Raw genomic sequence first — 17,916 nt, forward strand, 5'->3', positions numbered from 1 at the left:
CAGCACCTCTTTCACAGAGCTGTGAGCGAGCAAAACTACTCAAATGCATAGAAACAGCCTGAAACGCCTTCCTAAGAGCTTACATTTACAGTTACATCCCTGAAATAATGTAGTGCTTTATGATATATTAGGTTTAAAACTGCTAAATGATGACATTTACTTGGTTTATTTGTAAAAGCATTATATTTTGGAGAATTTGGAGGACATTCCTGAGATGGCACATATACATACACTCAATTTTTTGTTGTTGTTCCTTGTTCAAAAAACTAATTCATTCATTTTCCATCAGCCTAGTCCCTTTATCTATTAGGGGTCGCCACCGAGGAATGAACCGCCAACTATTCCAGCATATGTTTTACACAGCGGATGCCCTTCCAGCTGCAACCCAGTACTGGGAAACATCCATACACACTCATTCACACACATACACTATGGCCAATGTAGCTTACAACTAATTCAGTTCAATTCAATAATTCAATTTAAGCTAAAAAAAACCACAATTATTAAGATTTTGTTGCGACAACTTAATATTGCTAGTGTTCAATCCACTTAACTCAATCGATTTGTTTTGGGACAACATTTCATTTTTCTTCAGTTTAGTCCCTTTAATCATCAGGGGTTGCCACAGCGGAATGAACCACCAACTTATCCAGCATATGTTTTACACAGCGGATGCCCTTTCAGCTGCAACCTAGTACTGGGAAACACCTATACACACTCACTATGGCCAATTTAGTTTGGGCAATTTCCCTATAGCGTATGTCTTGTGGGGGAAACAGGAGCACCAAGGAAATCTTGTCACACTGTATACATATTTAATTATTTATTTATATTTAATACATGCTTTTATACTTTATTTTATTCTTATTGAAGAGAACAATTTTTAAGCTTTTACAAAATAAAGGTTCTTTATTAGAATTATGAATGATTACAATAAAAAAATAACTATATTACAATCTTTTTTACACCAAGAAAATAATTGTTCTTTTAAGAACTGTTTAGTGACAGTTTGTATTGCATCATTGCATAAAAATATCATGTTTTTTTATTATTATTTATGGAACCATAAGTGCCAGTGGAGAACTAAAATTTTTGTAAATACGTCTAAATGCATGCAAAAAAATATGCAAACTAATTACACAGCATGTATTTTAACAAGTATATACAGTTGAAGTCAGAATTATTAGGTTTAACTGCAGTAGGTTAATTAAGTTAACTAGGCAGGTTAGGGTAATTAGGCAAGTTGTTGTATAACAGTAGATTGTTCTGTAGATTATCAAGAAAACAAAAGCTTAAAGGGGCTAATAATTTTGTCCCTAAAATGGCTTTTAAAAAATTAAAAACTGCTTTTATTCTACCTGAAACAAAACAAATAAGACTTTTTCTAGAAGAAAAAATATTATCAGACATACTGTGAAAATTTCCTTGCTCTGTTAAACATCATTTTAAAAAAATACTTTAAAAAAAAAAAAAAAATTTGAAGGGGGCTAATAATTCTGACTTCATATATATATATATATATATATATATATATATATATATATATATATATATATATATATATATATATATATAAATGTGTTCTCTAACGGAACTCCATAAATGATAATATTGATAATAAAAAAAATCTTCAATTTCAAAAGCGTTCTTTATATATTTTTATCACGTTTTAAAGTGGTTATACAATGATGCAATAAAACTCTCAGTAAACAGCTCTTAAAAAACGATTATTTTGCAGTTTTTTTTGCCACGACTCAATTGAAATGTTTTTTATTATTATTATCATTATTATTATTAAGAATTTAAGCATTCCCAAATGTTAAAATGTAAACAGTGTAATGCAATAAGAGATGAATGCGTGCATTTCATACATGCGCGCACGAAACTCAAACACTACAGATGTGTGCGTGTGTGTGTGTGTATTCGTGCTTTCAGGATGCTTTTTTTTGCGTTCAGCATGATGCTTTATAAGCTTCTCGTTGGCTTCGCGTCATCATCATCTGTCATCGCTTCAGCAGAGAAACAAGTGTATGAGCTGCAGCCAACCGCTCCACATCACTCGCACACACTCATTCGCCTGCGTTGGCTTTTAAATGAGAGTTTGCATTCATTTTGCGAAGGATAACCCGTGAATATGGCATCGGTTTGTGCGGTGGCGCGCGTTTTGCTCTGTTTGAACGTCGTCAAAGTTTACTTGGTGAGCTCGGAGCTGAACGGAGATATTCCCGCAGAGGAGCCCACCATCCACAGCCCTGCTCGAGATATGATGACGGTTCATATGTACAGAGTTTATGATAAATACAGCAAGAAGCAGCAGCAGCATCAACAGCAACTCAATGTGAACACAATACGAAGCTTTAGAGGAGTTCAAGGTGAGTGAAACTAAAAAAAGAGGAGTAATTTACAAACTGTGCGACTGATATACTGTAAATAAACACTGTAAATGTGGTGAGTTAATATCTTAAGATATATTAAGTAACTTTGTTTAACGACTTGATTTCTATTTAATTACTTGCACCCCAAATGAAAATAACACTAATGTAAATATAGTGTTTTTAAACCTTATACTGTCTTTAAAACGTTATTTAATCGACTTTAATCGTTTATATTTAATTACTTACACCCCACTTGAAAAAAAAACTATAGTAATGTTGAGTAAATACTATGTTTTTGAACCATACTATAGCGAATACTTTCCCAGTACGGGGTTGCAGCTGGAAGAGCATCCGCTGTGTAAAACATATGCTTGAATAGTTGGTGGTTCATTCAGCTGTGGAAGCTGAAGGAAAATGAATGAATGACAATAGTGAATACTTCTTGTGGTAATTCTATTGGGAACACAATAGTAAAATATAAACAAATGACCCAAAACTGTAGTTTTCTACAAATGTTGGATATCTTATACTACAATACAGCAGTTTACTGTGGTAAAACTAAAGTATACTACAATATTATCAGTTAACTGTAGTTAATTAATAGTATTCTCTAGCATTTATTAACAGAGTTGTCAACACTATACAGTGTAAAACATTTATACACTACATTATTTTTTTTATAAATCACTATAGTATTTTTTTTATGTGGGTATATGTAAAAACCCAGGAGGCACACAACATCATAAGACGTTAATATTAGGTTAGATTTAGGTTGTGATATCAGGTGACCAAAATTCAATGTCTAGTCAGCATCTAAGGACGTTATTTTGACATCCAATAATGGCATCAAATGATGTTGATATTTGGTTGGATTTAGGTTGTGTTGGAAATTGACAAAATCTAATATCGCGCCAACATCTTAAACCAACATCATATTGACGTCAAATAGACATTTATTCGTCAAGTAAGCAAACAAAATCCAACGTCTGATAGACATCATAGTGGTAACATCCACACAATGTCAAGCTGTAGCGTTATTAAACGTTGATAGTTGGTTGATTTTAGGTTGTGTTGGAAAGTGACCAAAATCCAACGTCGAGCCAACATCTTAAACCAACGTCATATTGACGTCAAATACTGACATTTATTCAACTGGTATGGCAACCGAAATCCAACGTCTGATAGACGTCATAGTGGTATCATCCACACAATGTCAAGCTGTAACATCATTACACGTTGATATTTGGTTTATTTTAGGTTGTGGAAAGTAACCGATATCCAACGTTGAGCCAACATCTAAATCCAACGTCATACTGACCACAAATACTGGCATTTATTCGTCAGGTATGGCAATCAAAATCCAACGTCTGATAGACATCATAGTGCTAATGTCCACACAACGTCAAGCTGTACCATCATTACACGTTGATATTTGGTTGATTTTAGATTGGACGTCTGACACTGACGTCAGCCTGACGTTTATTTGGCAAACAAAATGCAACGTCCCCACGACGATGGGGTACAACCAGGGTGCGAATTACAGGGGTGTTAGGGGGGGTCTGGTCCCCCTAATTAACGAAAATCAAATGTATAGAGGTGTTTGCTCTGATCTGTATCTAAAATAATATTAATAATTAAACTATTGAATTATAAATATACTTTTAACTACTCTATAATGGTTCATACCATTTACAATGCCCAATTGCGCCAATCAGTCTATACGAAACTGCAGTCTGAAACTGCAGATCAATAGACATAAGTGTCCGCAAGACACTTAAAATAGGTGTTTGTATCTACGTACTGTATATTTTAAAAGTAATGTCAAATTAGATGCATAGTTTGACCAACAGGAACTTCTAAAATAGCTAATCAGAGGTAACTGTACGTCAAAATATGCTAAATATCCTCAAAACATTCATTTTCTTGTTGGCTTAGTTCCTTTATTAGTAAGGGGTCGCCACAGCGGAATGAACCGGCAACTTATCCAGTAAGTTTTTACGCAGCGCATGCAGTTCCAGCCGCAACCCATCTCTGCGAAAATCCTCAAAACACTGAAAACTCAAATATGTTTGATTAATAGATTAGATGTTATTAAAACAAATACATACATTTCATTCACTGAATTAAAGAAACTGACACAAACTTATGCAAAAGGTTGATCTTCCGAATCGTCAACAAACAACTGAAGTCAGAATTATTATACCTCCTGAATTATTAGCCCCCCTTGTTATTTTCGTAATTTCTGTTTAACGGAGAGAACATATTTCTGAACATTATAGTTTTACTATAACTTACTTATAATAATTGATTCATTTTATCTTTACCATGAAGACAGTAAATAATATTAGACTAGATATTCTTCAAGACACTTCTATACAGCTTAAAGTGACATTTAAAGGCTTAACTAGGTTAACTGGGCAGGTTAGGGTAATTAGGCAAGTTATTGAATAACGATGGTTTGTTCTGTAGACTATCGAAAAAATAAATAGCTTAAAGGGGCTAATATATTTTACCTTAAAATGAGTTTAAAAAATTTAAAACTGCTTTTATTTTAGCCGAAATAAAACATATAAGACTTTCTCTAGAAGAAAAAATATTATTAGACATACTGTGAAAATTTTCTGAATCTGTTCAACATCATTTAGGAGATATTTAAAAAAGAAAAAAATGTAAAGGGGAGCTAATAATTCTGACTTCAACTGTATAATGGGTACATGTCAATCTGACGTCTTGTGCCAGTATGTATATTTAAAAATAATATTCTGTAAAAATGTAAAAATTATTTAAAAAAACAATAAAATCAAGTCATTATATATGCATGTTATTAGTAAAATTTTATGATATACAACTAAAAAACATTTAAATCCAGCTTTGGAATATTTATTAAAATATGTTAAACAATAAAAAAATGCTGCTTTTTCAAGCTACAAGATTAAAATGAGTTGAAACAACACAATGATAAGTATTTTTATAAGGACAATGTGATTGTTTTATGTTTAATCCACATAAATTTGTAATCAATTTAACAAAATCTATTTTTGCTGGGACAACATGAAGGAATTGGTTTGAACCCAGCATTTTAAGTCTATTAAATGTGACTGCAAAGGTGAATACTTGCTCAAAATAATCATTTTACCCATTATTTCAGTTTTAGTGGTCGTATTTTTAGAGCTGCTAAGTTTCCACTGGAGGTGCGCTATTAAAACACTGGGAGAGTATAAGTGGAAACCGAAAAAAAGGGAAAGAAAGAAACCCTGAGAGCCGCTCACTAAACACTACCATATGGCTGAAGACTGATTCGGGAGCAGTGTTTATCTTTTTATTAAACTGCCTCGTAAAAGCATAGAATGTAGTCGGATATTAAACCTAGAATGAGAAAAATGTGTTGTTTATGAGGATGCCGTCTGGAAACTTTACTGGTCAATCACATGCATGCATGAGCGTAAATCCAATGCAATATCGACAAGCAGTAACCACCTTTAAAACGTGTTTTTGTTTCAAAGCTTGTTGGATTTTGACTTGAAATCTTTTTTTATAATTATATACAGCTGAAGTCAGAATTATTAGCCTTCCTGTATATTCTTTTGTCCCAATGTCTGTTAAGGAAATAATTTTTTCAACACATTTCTAATCATAATAGTTTGAATAACTCATTTCTAATAACTGATTTCTTTTATCTTTGCCATGATGACAGCACAGAATATTTGACTAGATATTCCAGCCTGATCTCACGAGAAAACGTAAGTATTTTACGTTTTGGCAATTTAGTGGCAAAGTCAGAGTTCAGTCGTAAGAAAATGTACGATTTTAAAAAGGAGGCGTGGCACCTAACCCCACCCCTAAACCCAACCGTCATTGGGGGATGAGCAAATCGTACTAAATTGTACGAATTAGATCGTACGAATTTGTATGAATTAGCCACTAAATGAAAAAGTTACGAATTGCCGTGAGATTGTGTTGGATATTCCTCAAGATTCTAGTGTTCAGCTTAAAGTGACATTTAAAGGCTTAACTAGGTTAATTAGGGTAATTAGGCAAGTCATTGTATAATGATGGTTTGTTCTGTAAACAACTGAAAACAAATATTGCTTAGAGGCTAATAATACTGACCTTAAAATGGTTTTAAAAAATTAAGAACTGCTTTTATTCTAGCCGAAATAAAACAAATAAGAAAAACTATTATAGGAAATACCAGCCTGATCTCACGAGGAAACGTAAGTATTTTACATTTTGTCAGTTTAGTGGCCAATTCGTACAAATTCGTACGAGTTCAGTCGTACGAAAATGTACGATTTTATAAAGGAGGTGTGGCACCCAACCCAGCCCCTAAACCCAACCGTCATTGGGGGGATGAGCAAATCGTACTAAATTGTACGAATTAGAACGTACGAATTCATACGAATTAACCACTAAATCAAAAAGTCACGAATTGCCCTGAGATTGCGTTTGAAATACTGTGAAAAATTCCTGAATCTGTTCAACATCGTTTGGGAAAATTTGAAAAAGACAAAAAAACTCCACAGGAGGGGGAACTATTCTGACTTCAACTGTATATTTTTGTATTCACTTTCTGTTTGTTTTCACTTGTGTATTGTCTTATTTACATACTAAATGGTTATTGAGATGGCAACTAGCTCTATGCAATTCTCCCATGGTCACCCAATGAAGCTAAGCAAAGCTGCGCCAGCCTAATCTCACGAGGAAACGTATATTTTACGTTTTGTGTACGAATGTGTACGAGTTGAGTCGTATGAAATTGTATGATTTTAAAAAGGAGGCGTGGCACCTAACCCCACCCCTAACCCCAACCATCATTGGGGGATGAGCAAATCGTACTAAATTGTACGAATTAGATTGTACGGATTCATGCGAATTAGCCACTAATTCAAAAAAGGAGGCGTTGCACCCAACCCAACCCCACCCCTAACCCCAACCGTCATTGGGGGGGTGAGCAAATCGTACTAAATTGTACAAATTAGATTTGTACGAATTTATACGAATTAGCCACTAAATCAAAAAGTTACGAATTGCCGTGAGATTGTGTTGGCTGCACCGGTCAGTACCTGGATGGGAGACCACCAGGGAAAGCTTGGTTGCTGCCGAAAGTGGTGTTAGTGAGGCCAGCAACCTCAACCAGTGGCCTGTGTGGGTCCTAACGCCCCAGTATATTGATGGGGGACACTATACTATCAGTGGGCGCCGTTTTTTGTATGAGACGTTAAACCGAGGTCCTGACTCTCCTTGTTTGTTAAAAATCCCAGGATGTCCTTTAAAAAAAAAAAAAAAAGAGCAGGGGCTTAAGGCCGGCATCCTGGCCAAATCTGTCCCCTGGCCTCCAAACCATCCCCATATCACAATTCATCACTCATTCCGCTCTTCTTTTAGATTTTTTCAATTATATTTGGCTAGATCAAGAAATCTTTAAAGGGAACCTATTTTACCCCTTTTACAAGATGTAAAATAAGCCTTTGGTGTCTCCAGAATTTGTCTGTAAAGCTTTAGCTCAAAATACTCATCAGATTATTTATTGTAGCCTCCAGAATCTCCCACTTCCGTGTCTGCTACTTATCATGCATTACGTCAGATAAACAGCAGTCAGTGACAGACAGACTCGGATAAAGCTGAAATACAGCTCATTAGTCTGAAATACCAAGTAAGTTTATTCCAAGTATTTGTGCTCAAGTCTATTCAAGTCTTTCTGAAATGACGAGTCACACACAAATGTCATTTGCACACACACACACACACACACACACACACACACACACACACACACACACACACACACACACAAACACACACACACACACATATATTAGCGGTGGTTCAAATTCGACTGTTAAAATTCGACATTACATCCGGGAACTGCAGGAAAAGCAATTGATTGCAGATTGAAGATCGCCAGCTGCTTTTTCACCAGCAGGTGGAGATGGAATAATTTAAGATTTTTAACCCAGTAAATAGGAAAGAAAAAAAGCTAATAAAGGCACAAAAGTAGCATTTAAAATTAATATCAATGTCTTGGATATTATAAGTAATAAAATGCCACTTGGAAGCGAATGTTTGAACTGAAATAAAATGAACTGAAAACTGCCTTTTGAATATTATATCTCGTATTTTTAAAGGGTATTGAATATTTTGTAAGTGAAATCTGGAAATTGAATATGAATTATTGAATTTATAAGTATTAAAATGTGTTTGAAATATTTTTAGTTGTAATATTCACAGCTTAAATTAACAGCTATGTTAAACTTCAGGACCTAAAAATACAACCCTGAAATTCAACTCATTAAAATGCAAGAACTTGTTAATTGCGTGTGTTATTTGTTTTCAGTTTGTGCTATTCAACAAGCTTTTTAATTCAATACTTTTGGCATTGATTTTGTTCCATACATGTGGCCACTGTGATTATAGCGTTTAAGAATTACAGCGATTATTACAAACATGCTCTGTTTTTGAAAGAGTTTTAAACTTATCAAAATCACAGAGAGATGAACAGATATTTCACTCTCAGTTTATTTGCAGAAACATGTTCTATGGACGAGTGTATGAGTGTTATCATAGATACATGGCGCCTCTCAATCATTTAGTGGGTGGGGAAAACTTCACTTCCACATCACGTTGCGCTGGGCCTCAAAATCACTGGGATTTAGATAATATTTTAACGTCAAAAGCAAAGAGACTTCTTGTGTTTCTAGCACTTCAATATGACTGTGGACACACTATACCTACACACACTTTGGCAAACAGGATGATTTTCATCGTAAGCGCCCTTTAAGATATTTCTAGACGCACGAACACTGACGCGTTTCTTTTTTTCCAGAGCTCTCCCCTCACAAGGTGGTGTTCCACTTCAACCTGACCTCCGTTCCCGATTCGGAGATGATACTGACGTCAAATCTGCATTATCCTGATCAACAATCTCGCCCTCGTTCTTGGGCCTGCCAGCGTTCCCGAAGATCCTCCTGCCGCCTTCAATACCTTCAAACATCAACCACTCCACGTCTAATCATCAAAGCATCATCAGCAAACGCCGCCGTCCCAACTCAACTCAGCAACATCACATTACCGCCAAACAGAAAAACACTTTGGCAGACTGCGGATGTATCCTCAGCTATGAAGCAAGCTCATGCGAACGCCGAGCTCTTAATCAGTATTGAGTTTGACTTTGGTCACCACAAACGACAAGAGCATTTACCTCCTCACAACATGCCGTTCATTCTTGTGTACGCTGACGATATTGATATTACAGAACCGAATAGTGTTGCTGGAAGTCTTCAGAGATACAGTCCATCTCCTGTTGACAGCAAAGCATCTCCCTTAACATCCAGAATCAGGAGAGAAGTCGGTCATTTAAAGGAGAATCAGGTTCCTGGTGTGCGGTACATTGATCTTAAGAGCGGGGGGTTATGGGATGGAGCGTTTTTTGCGAAACAAAACAAACCCTTGACTGACATTGAAGGCTCGAGGGGGTCTCAGGAGCTCACTTTCGATGAGAAGACCATGAAAAAAGCGAGACGCAAGCAGTGGAGCGAGCCGAGAGTATGCACACGGCGATATCTGAGGGTGGACTTTGCTGATATCGGTTGGAGTGAATGGATATTAGCTCCAAAAGCTTTTGACGCCTACTACTGTGCGGGAACATGTGCATTCCCTATTCCAAAGGTCAGTTTTGCTATAATGATGAGATAAAAATTCATATTCATTCACTTTTTCTTACTTATATCGAGTTTCTTTCTATTCTGTAAAAAATGCTGGCCACCACACAATTCCTTCATGTTGTCCCAGCACAAACAGATCAAGTTAACTTAACAGTTTTTACAAATCTAAGTGGATTGAACTGAAAACAATTAAGTCGCGCCCAAAAACCGTGTTGGAAAAATTGTGTTGTTTCAACTCAAGCACAAGCAGCAAAAGTCATTAAGTTTTCTGTTGAACACAAAAGAAGATGTTTTGAAGAATGTTAGAAAACTGTGACCACTGACATCCTTAGTAGGAAAAACAAACGCTGTGGAAGTCAATGGTTACAGGTTTACAACATGTTTTCAAAAATATTGTTTGATTTTAACAGAAGAAAAAACTCAAGATTTTACCATGGGTGAGTAAATAATGTCAGACAGTACATTTTTGGGTGAACTGCCCCTAAAAATAACAATAAAAAGCAACTATTCTGCTATTTGATCAAAAAAGTAAATATTTTGGAGAATGGAACTTGTGGCTTACAGTATTTACAGTCTTAAAATACAGTATTTGCTTGTCAATGGTTACCGGTTTTGAACATTCTGAGAAATATCTTCTTTTGTGTTGTCATAAAGGTTACAAACCTTCATGAGGTTCTTTCCTCTGTTCAACACAAAAGAAGATGTTTTGAGGAATGCTATAAGACTGAGACAATTGACATCCATAGTAGGAAAAACAAATACTGTGGAAGTAGATGGTTACAGGTTTACAACATGTTTTCAAAAATATTGTTTGATTTTAACAGAAGAAAAAAACTCAAGATTTTACCATGGGTGAGTAAATAATGTCAGACAGTACATTTTTGGGGTGAACTGCCCCTTTAAAAGAATACTTCACTCAAAATTATAATAATAAAAAGCAGCTATTCTGCTATTTGATTAAAAAAATTAGATATTTTGGAGAATGTAACCGGTGGCCTACAGTATTTACAGTACTAAAATACAGTATTTGCTTGTCAATGGTTACCGGTTTTGAACATTCTGAGAAATATCTTCTTTTGTGTTGTCATAAAAGTTACAAACTTTCATGAGGTTCTTTCTTCTGTTGAATACGAAAGAAGATGTTTTGGGGAATGTTATAAGACTGTGACCATTGACATCAATAGTAGGAAAAACAAACACTGTGGAAGTAGATGGTTACAGGTTTACAATAATAAAAAAATACATTTACTCAATTCAAAAATAGTTTGTTTTTAACAGAAGAAAAACTCACAAATTTCTAAAGGGGGGGGGGTGAACCATCCCTGTAAATGAATACTCCACACTCAAAATTATAATAAAAACAACAAGTCTCTTCTCACCCTTTCTTCTGTTGATCAAAAAAGTAGATATTTTGAAGAATGTAACTGCTGGCTATTGACTTTTACGGTATTCTCTTGTTAGTGGTTACCAGTTTTCAACATTCTGAGAAATATCTTCTTTTGTGTTGTCAAAAAGATTTTAATAGAAGAAAAACAACAGTTTGAAACAATCAAAGGGAGAGTAAATAATGACAGAAAGTACATTTTTGGGTGAACTGCCCCTTTAAATAAATACTTCACTCAAAATTATAATAAAAAAAAAACAATTCTCTACTCTCTTTTCTTCTGTTGATCAAAAAAGTAGATATTTTGAAGAATGTAACCATTGGCTATTGACTTTTACAGTATTTGCTTGTCAATGGTTACCAGTTTTCAGCATTCTGAGAAATATCTTGTTTGTGTTGTCATGAGGTTACAAACCTTCATGAGGTTCTTTCTTCTGTTTAACACAAAAGAGGATGTTTTGAGGAATGTTAAAAGACTGACCACTGACATCCATAGTAGGAAAAACAAACAAAAGTCGATGGTTACAGGTTTCCAATGTTCAAAACAATGTTTATGTTAAACAGAAGAAAAGCTCACAAATTTCTGTAAGATGTAAATAATGACAGAAATGATTTTTTGGGGGGTGAACTATCCCTTTAAATGAATACTTCACTCAAAATTATAATAAAAAACAATTCTCTACTCACCCTTCTGTTGATCAAAAAAGTTGATATTTTGAAGAATGTAACTGCTGGCTATTGACTTTTACAGTATTTGCTTGTTAGTGGTTACCAGTTTACAACATTCTGAGAAATATCTTCTTTTGTGTTGTCAAAAAGGTTTTAATAGAAGAAAAACAACGGTTTGAAACAATCAAAGGGAGAGTAAATAATGACAGAAAAGTATATTTTTGGATGAACTGCCCCTTTAAATGAATACTTCACTCAAAATAATGATATTTGCTACTCAACCTTTCTTCTACTGATCAAAAGGTAGATAATTTGAAGAATGTAGCCAGTAGCTTTTGACTTTTACAGTATTTGCTTGTCAATGATTACCAGTTTTGAACATTCTGAGAAATATCTTCTTTTGTGTTTTCATAAAGGTTACAAACCTTCATGAAGTTCCACTGTTTAACACAAAAGAAGATGTTTTGAGGAATGCTATAAGACTGTGACCATTGACATCCATATAGGAAAAACAAACACTGTGGAAGTCAATGGTTACAGGTTTCCAACATTCAAAAATAGTTTGTTTTTAACAGAAGAAAAACATGCAAAGATTTTAAGTAAAGGGTGAGTATATAATATATAATCACAGAAATGACATTTTTGGGAAAGTTCACTCAAAACGAAAATAAAAAAAGCAACTCTCTACTCGCCCTTTCTGCTGTTTAATCAAAAAAGTAGATATTCTGATGAATGTAACCAGTGGCTATTGACTTTTACATGATTTGCTTGTCAATGGTTAAAGCTCAGAGGTGTGAAACATGTAAATGATGAGTAAACAAAGACAGAAATGACATTTTCGGGTGAACTGTCCTTTTAAATGAATCATTCACTCATAATTATAATAAAAACAACACTCTCTCTCTCTCTCTCTCTCTCTCTCTTCTTAATATTGCGTGAACTGCAGTTCTCAGTAAAGGACTAAAAATGATATCATGTTAAAGGGATAGTTCACACTAAAATGTCAATTTCCTCACACAGAATGTCTTTGGTTTGATGTGCAGGCTAGTTGGCTGAAGATTTAAACGAGCATGAAAAGATAAGCTACTGTACATGTTTTAGTCATTTGTTCAGCATAATGCTGCCATCTAGTGCACTACATTGTGCAACTAAAGGGAGTTTTTTTTTTTTTTCTCGAGGATTGGTTAACCATAAAGAAAAATAATTCAGTCATGTATTCTCATTTGTAAGGACAAAAATAATGATGTCTCTTGAGGTTTTGTCAAAGACCTGTTAAATTACAAAGGAGAGTTCTGTGTTCAATAGCAATTACAGATCATTTATAATTATTTATACTTGGACATTGTGTGCACTGCAGTTCTCATTACAGGACTACACTGAAAGAATTATTCAAAGATGATTCCTTGGATTTACTTAATTTTTTTTCATTAAGTGGTTTGGAAACAATTTAATTGTGTTGAATTTAAACAAACAAATTAAGTTGAACATTATTCAATTTAATTTGTTTGTTTCAATTCAACAAATAAATAGTTTGCAACAGTTCTGCATGCAACAAGTCCTGTTAAAGGCAAAGTTCACACAAGATGGACATTTTCTCACTCTCAAGTGGTTCTAAACATCTGTGCTTTTTCTTTGTTAAACACAAAAGAGGGGCGGCACGGTCACCTCACAGCAAGAAGGTCACTGGTTTCAGACTCAGACTCAACTTTATTATCCCGTTTAGGGAAATTAAAATTGCAGCAAAGTGCCGTAACACAGGCGGAGTTCCATGTGCACATTAAAAAGTGATTACCCCAAAACAAACAATACATCATGTTCAGGGGCGCAACTGCACATTTACTGATGGGTATGCGGCTTCAATCCAACTATATTTTATAACAGGCAAGTGATAAAATGTGGAAAATATTTCCATCAATAAATTAAAGATATTTTTTCATAAAGATATCAATATGCTTCAAAAAAAAAAAAAATACAGTTTCGCATTTCTGAACACAACTGAAATAGTATGAAGTAGTAAAAGGTATAAATACATTAAGCATGTTAAGTCGCAAAGAAATGCATCTCATACCACCCCAAATTTCTTCTCAATTTAATTTTCCCTCACTAAAAGATTATAGCACCTTGACTAGCCTTGCTTTTGGACTTTTTGTACTAAATTTGTCAAAACAAAATGATAGACATGCGAGTCCCAAAGGGCAAATGAACATTGCAATTACTTCTCACATTCAGACTGAGGCAGAAGGCCTGTCTTTGCAAGAACAATTGACTGAAACGGCTAAAAGTGAAATAAAAAAAGACTGTCAAATGTTTAGTGTAAAAAAAAAAACAGAAACAAACTGTGAAATGTTCTATTTAATTGAAATGTTATAACTTTGTTTGTAGCCAAAATTAAAATAGTTTTGAGCTAAGAAGTTACCAAAAGGCTTGATGAATCAATATGATACATAATAAATTCATAAAAACATGTATATGGTATGAAAAATGGGGGGAGGGGCGGAATGATTTTTTTATTTAATAAAATACTATATTATATGCGTATAAAATGCGAAATAAACATTTTTAACAACTATATATATATATATATATATATATATATATATATATATATATATATATATATATATATATATATATATATTATTTGAAACTTTTAACATGGATCATTTCAAAAATAGTTTTGGCACAATGGCGCCCCCCATGTGTGGCGCCCCTATGCGCCGCATAAACTGCATACCCCCTTTTTGCGCCACTGATCATGTTATAGGTGCATCTCCCTCCCCCCTGGACTCATTAAACAACCTAATGACCACCATTATAAAATAATTTCTAACTCTACAGTATTTGTCCTGCAAATAGGAACTCTAAAACGACGTCCTGATAACTCGGCTGAACCACTAAGTACAAAAGATGATTCGGGGTGCATAGCATACCCTGAGCTCTCTTTAAAACACCAGTACAGTAAATTACCATAGGACCAGTTTGGTTAAAACCAATGATCTTGCCTGCCACCTTCACCAGGCTACTCAACCTGTTCTTGTTTGACACACTCGGATTACCGTACCAAGATACAATGCATAAAGATAAAACAGATTCAATTAATTGTTTATAAAACAGCATCATCATAGAGGTACAAACCTGAAACCATCCAAGTTTCCTCAGATTAAAAAAAACTGTCTTTGTTGGACTTTTTTACAGACAGCCTGGGTGTTAGGTTGAAATGACAACAGGAGTCTTGGGTGGGCCGTTTGGCATTTCTGTGTGGAGTTTGCATGTTCTCCCTGTGTTGTTGTGGGTTTCCTCCTTCAGTTTCTCCCAGTCCAAACACATGCGCTATAGGTGAATTGGCCAGTGTATGAGTGTGTGTGTGTGTGTGTGTGTGTGTGTGTGTGTGAATAAGTGTATGGGTGTTTCCCAGTACTAGGTTGCAGCTGAAAGGGCATCTGCAGTGTAAAACATATATATGCTGTAATAGTTGGCGGTTCATTCCGCTGTGGTGACCTCTGATAAATAAGGGACTGAGCCGAAGGAAAATGAATGAATGCATAAACACAAAAGAAGATATTCTGAAGAATGTTGGGTAAAAAAACAGACATTGACATCACATACTATGGAAGTCGATGGATATTTTTTCGAGCATTCTTCTGACTATCTTCTTTTCTGTTCATCAGACAAAAGAAACTCAAACATGATGCGTAAATGATGGCAGAGTTTTCTATAGTGGGTGAAATATCCCTTTAAAGTCTGCATAATCCGGAAGCTGCAACCTTTTTTTGTATTGTGACGCAGTTCCCAGAGAAACAGAATATTAGATGAGAAATGAGTGGGTGTGGCTCTTTTTTCTACTGCGATCTGATTGGATGTAGTAAAGTAGGCATGCCATTCAGAAAGATGGGGAGGTGGTTTGGGGAGAGTTATTACAACCTTACAGACTCCTCCTGCTCACCATTTCTGTTTGTTGTCAAAACTGACAGCTGGAGGGGCGTGGTTCAGAATGCTAGCCACGCCCACTACCTAAGACAGACCTAATCTGAGAATTTAGCTGAAAACGAACAGGAAGTGCATTTTCAGATTTCACTTGAAGCTTACAAGGGTAAACTATTTTTTCTTAATGATATGAGCTGATGAATTGTTCACCACAAAACTATTAATGCAAGCTAACGCAATCAATCTGTTTAGTTTTGATTTTTATATACTTCACGGCTTTATCCTCCAACCTTGACTTTCTTTCTCATAATGCAGGTTGTCCATCCATCCAATCATGCGACCATCCAGAGTATAGTGAGAGCGGTTGGGATTGTTCCTGGAGTCCCGGATCCGTGCTGCGTCCCGGATAAGATGAGCTCTCTGGCCGTACTCTTCCTGGACTCCAGCAGGAATATGCTAGTGAAGATCTATCCCAGCATGTCTGTGGAAACCTGCGCCTGTCGATAAACGAAAAACACTAGTGGACATACGGATAAATAATCTGCAAAACACAGTAAACTCTGCTACAGGGACTGCCGTCATATGACAAAAACAAACTCTTATGTCTGCAAATAAGACCTCTACACCTCAGATAATACAGGATCTTTGCACACAAACTTTGTATTCTCTGTCCGCTCTATCATTTTGAATGAACTGTATATAATCCTTATTGTGACATACTGTAGTACGCTTAAGGGTAAGACTCATTTTGCAACGAATACATGGTGAATTTAAAAAGGACAAAGAGATTTAAATGCATTTCTGTAAATAAATCTGGTAATATTCTGCATTATGTCTCATTCGTGAACATTGGTTGATGTGTTTGTTCACTTGAAAGAATTGTGAATAAACATTTTGTTCAACGTGATTAGATTTTATATTTAAGGGGACCCATAATGACTCTGTACAAGATGTAAAATAAGACACCAGCAAATCAAAATAAAATATTAGTATATGTTTATGGAATGCAGTTGATATTATAAAAAAATAAACTTCTACTAAAGGGACAGTTCACCCCAAAATTAAAATAAATGATTAACGGAGATCCATTATCTATGGAAGTCCATTCCCGCCACTGAATGATAAAAGTAAATAAATAAATAATTGAAAAAAAGTTCTAAAGTCAGAATTCCAAGTTATAAAGTCAGAATTGCGAATTTTTAGGTCAGAATTCCGAGTTTTTAAGTCAGAATTGCGAATTATAAAAGTCAAAATTGCGAGTTACAAAGTCGGAATTGCGAGTTCTAAAGTCAGAATTCCAAGTTATAAAGTCAGAGTTCTGTTATACAGTCTGAATTGCGAGTGCTAAAGTCAGAATTGCGAGTTTTTAGGTCAGAATTCCAAGTTGTTAAGCCAGAATTGCGAGTTATAAAGTCAAAATTGCGAGTTACAAAGTCAGAAGTGCAAGTTATAAAGTCAGAATTCAGAGTTATAAAGTCAGATTTCCGAGTTATAATGTCAGAATTCCGAATTAAGTCAAAATTGCAAGTTATAAAGTCAGAATTGCAAGTTAAGTCAGAATTCCGAGTTAAGTCAAAACTTAGAGTTAAGTCAGAATTACAAGTTACAAAGTCAGAATTCGTGTTAAGTTGAAATTGCGTGCTATAAAGTCAAAATTGCAAGTTATAAAGTCAGAATTCTGAGTTAAAGTCAGAATTGCAAGTTATTAATTCAGAATTGTGAGTTAAAGTCAGAATAGCAAGTAATTAAATCAGAATTGCGAAGTTTAAATGAGTTTCCTGACTGCCGACTGGCCATAGATAGAGTGTTAAAGAACTCGGAAATTCTGACTTTATAATTTATATATATATATATATATATATATATATATATATATATATATATATATATATATATTTTTTTT

At 34.8% G+C, this 17,916-nt stretch overlaps 2 protein-coding genes and 1 long non-coding RNA gene across 3 annotated transcripts in view; 2 read left to right on the top strand and 1 right to left on the bottom strand.

Moving 5' to 3' along the window:
* The window catches only part of frmpd2 (FERM and PDZ domain containing 2), a 451,768-nt gene that overhangs the window by 102,621 nt on the left and 331,231 nt on the right, over positions 1 to 17,916 (top strand). The window lies entirely within an intron of this gene.
* Positions 1 to 17,916, bottom strand: part of LOC103911892 (uncharacterized) — a 122,041-nt gene that overhangs the window by 93,171 nt on the left and 10,954 nt on the right. The window contains exon 3 of the long non-coding RNA XR_015503739.1: positions 16,304 to 16,510. This is a non-coding gene — a long non-coding RNA (uncharacterized LOC103911892). The remainder of the gene's footprint in view (positions 1 to 16,303; positions 16,511 to 17,916) is intronic.
* On the top strand, positions 1,996 to 16,842 carry gdf10b (growth differentiation factor 10b). Its single transcript, XM_087275572.1, has 3 exons — positions 1,996 to 2,372; positions 9,199 to 10,040; positions 16,329 to 16,842. The coding sequence occupies exons 1-3, from the start codon at positions 2,135 to 2,137 to the stop codon at positions 16,518 to 16,520; spliced, it is 1,272 nt and encodes a 423-aa protein (XP_087131698.1). The 5' UTR covers positions 1,996 to 2,134; the 3' UTR covers positions 16,521 to 16,842.

The sequence above is a fragment of the Danio rerio genome, chromosome 12 (assembly GCF_052040795.2).
Source record: "Danio rerio strain M-AB ecotype USA chromosome 12, GRCz13ab, whole genome shotgun sequence".
Classification (NCBI taxonomy): Eukaryota; Metazoa; Chordata; class Actinopteri; order Cypriniformes; family Danionidae; genus Danio; species Danio rerio.

What these genes read in the sequence shown, in the direction of transcription:
- gdf10b (XM_087275572.1), top strand. Translation starts at nt 2,135, where the DNA reads ATGGCATCGGTTTGTGCGGTGGCGCGCGTTTTGCTCTGTTTGAACGTC. An exon ending in AAGCTTTAGAGGAGTTCAAG is followed by an intron (nt 2,373 to 9,198) that starts GTGAGTGAAACT and finishes CTTTTTTTCCAG; the next exon opens with AGCTCTCCCCTCACAAGGTG. An exon ending in GTGCATTCCCTATTCCAAAG is followed by an intron (nt 10,041 to 16,328) that starts GTCAGTTTTGCT and finishes CTCATAATGCAG; the next exon opens with GTTGTCCATCCATCCAATCA.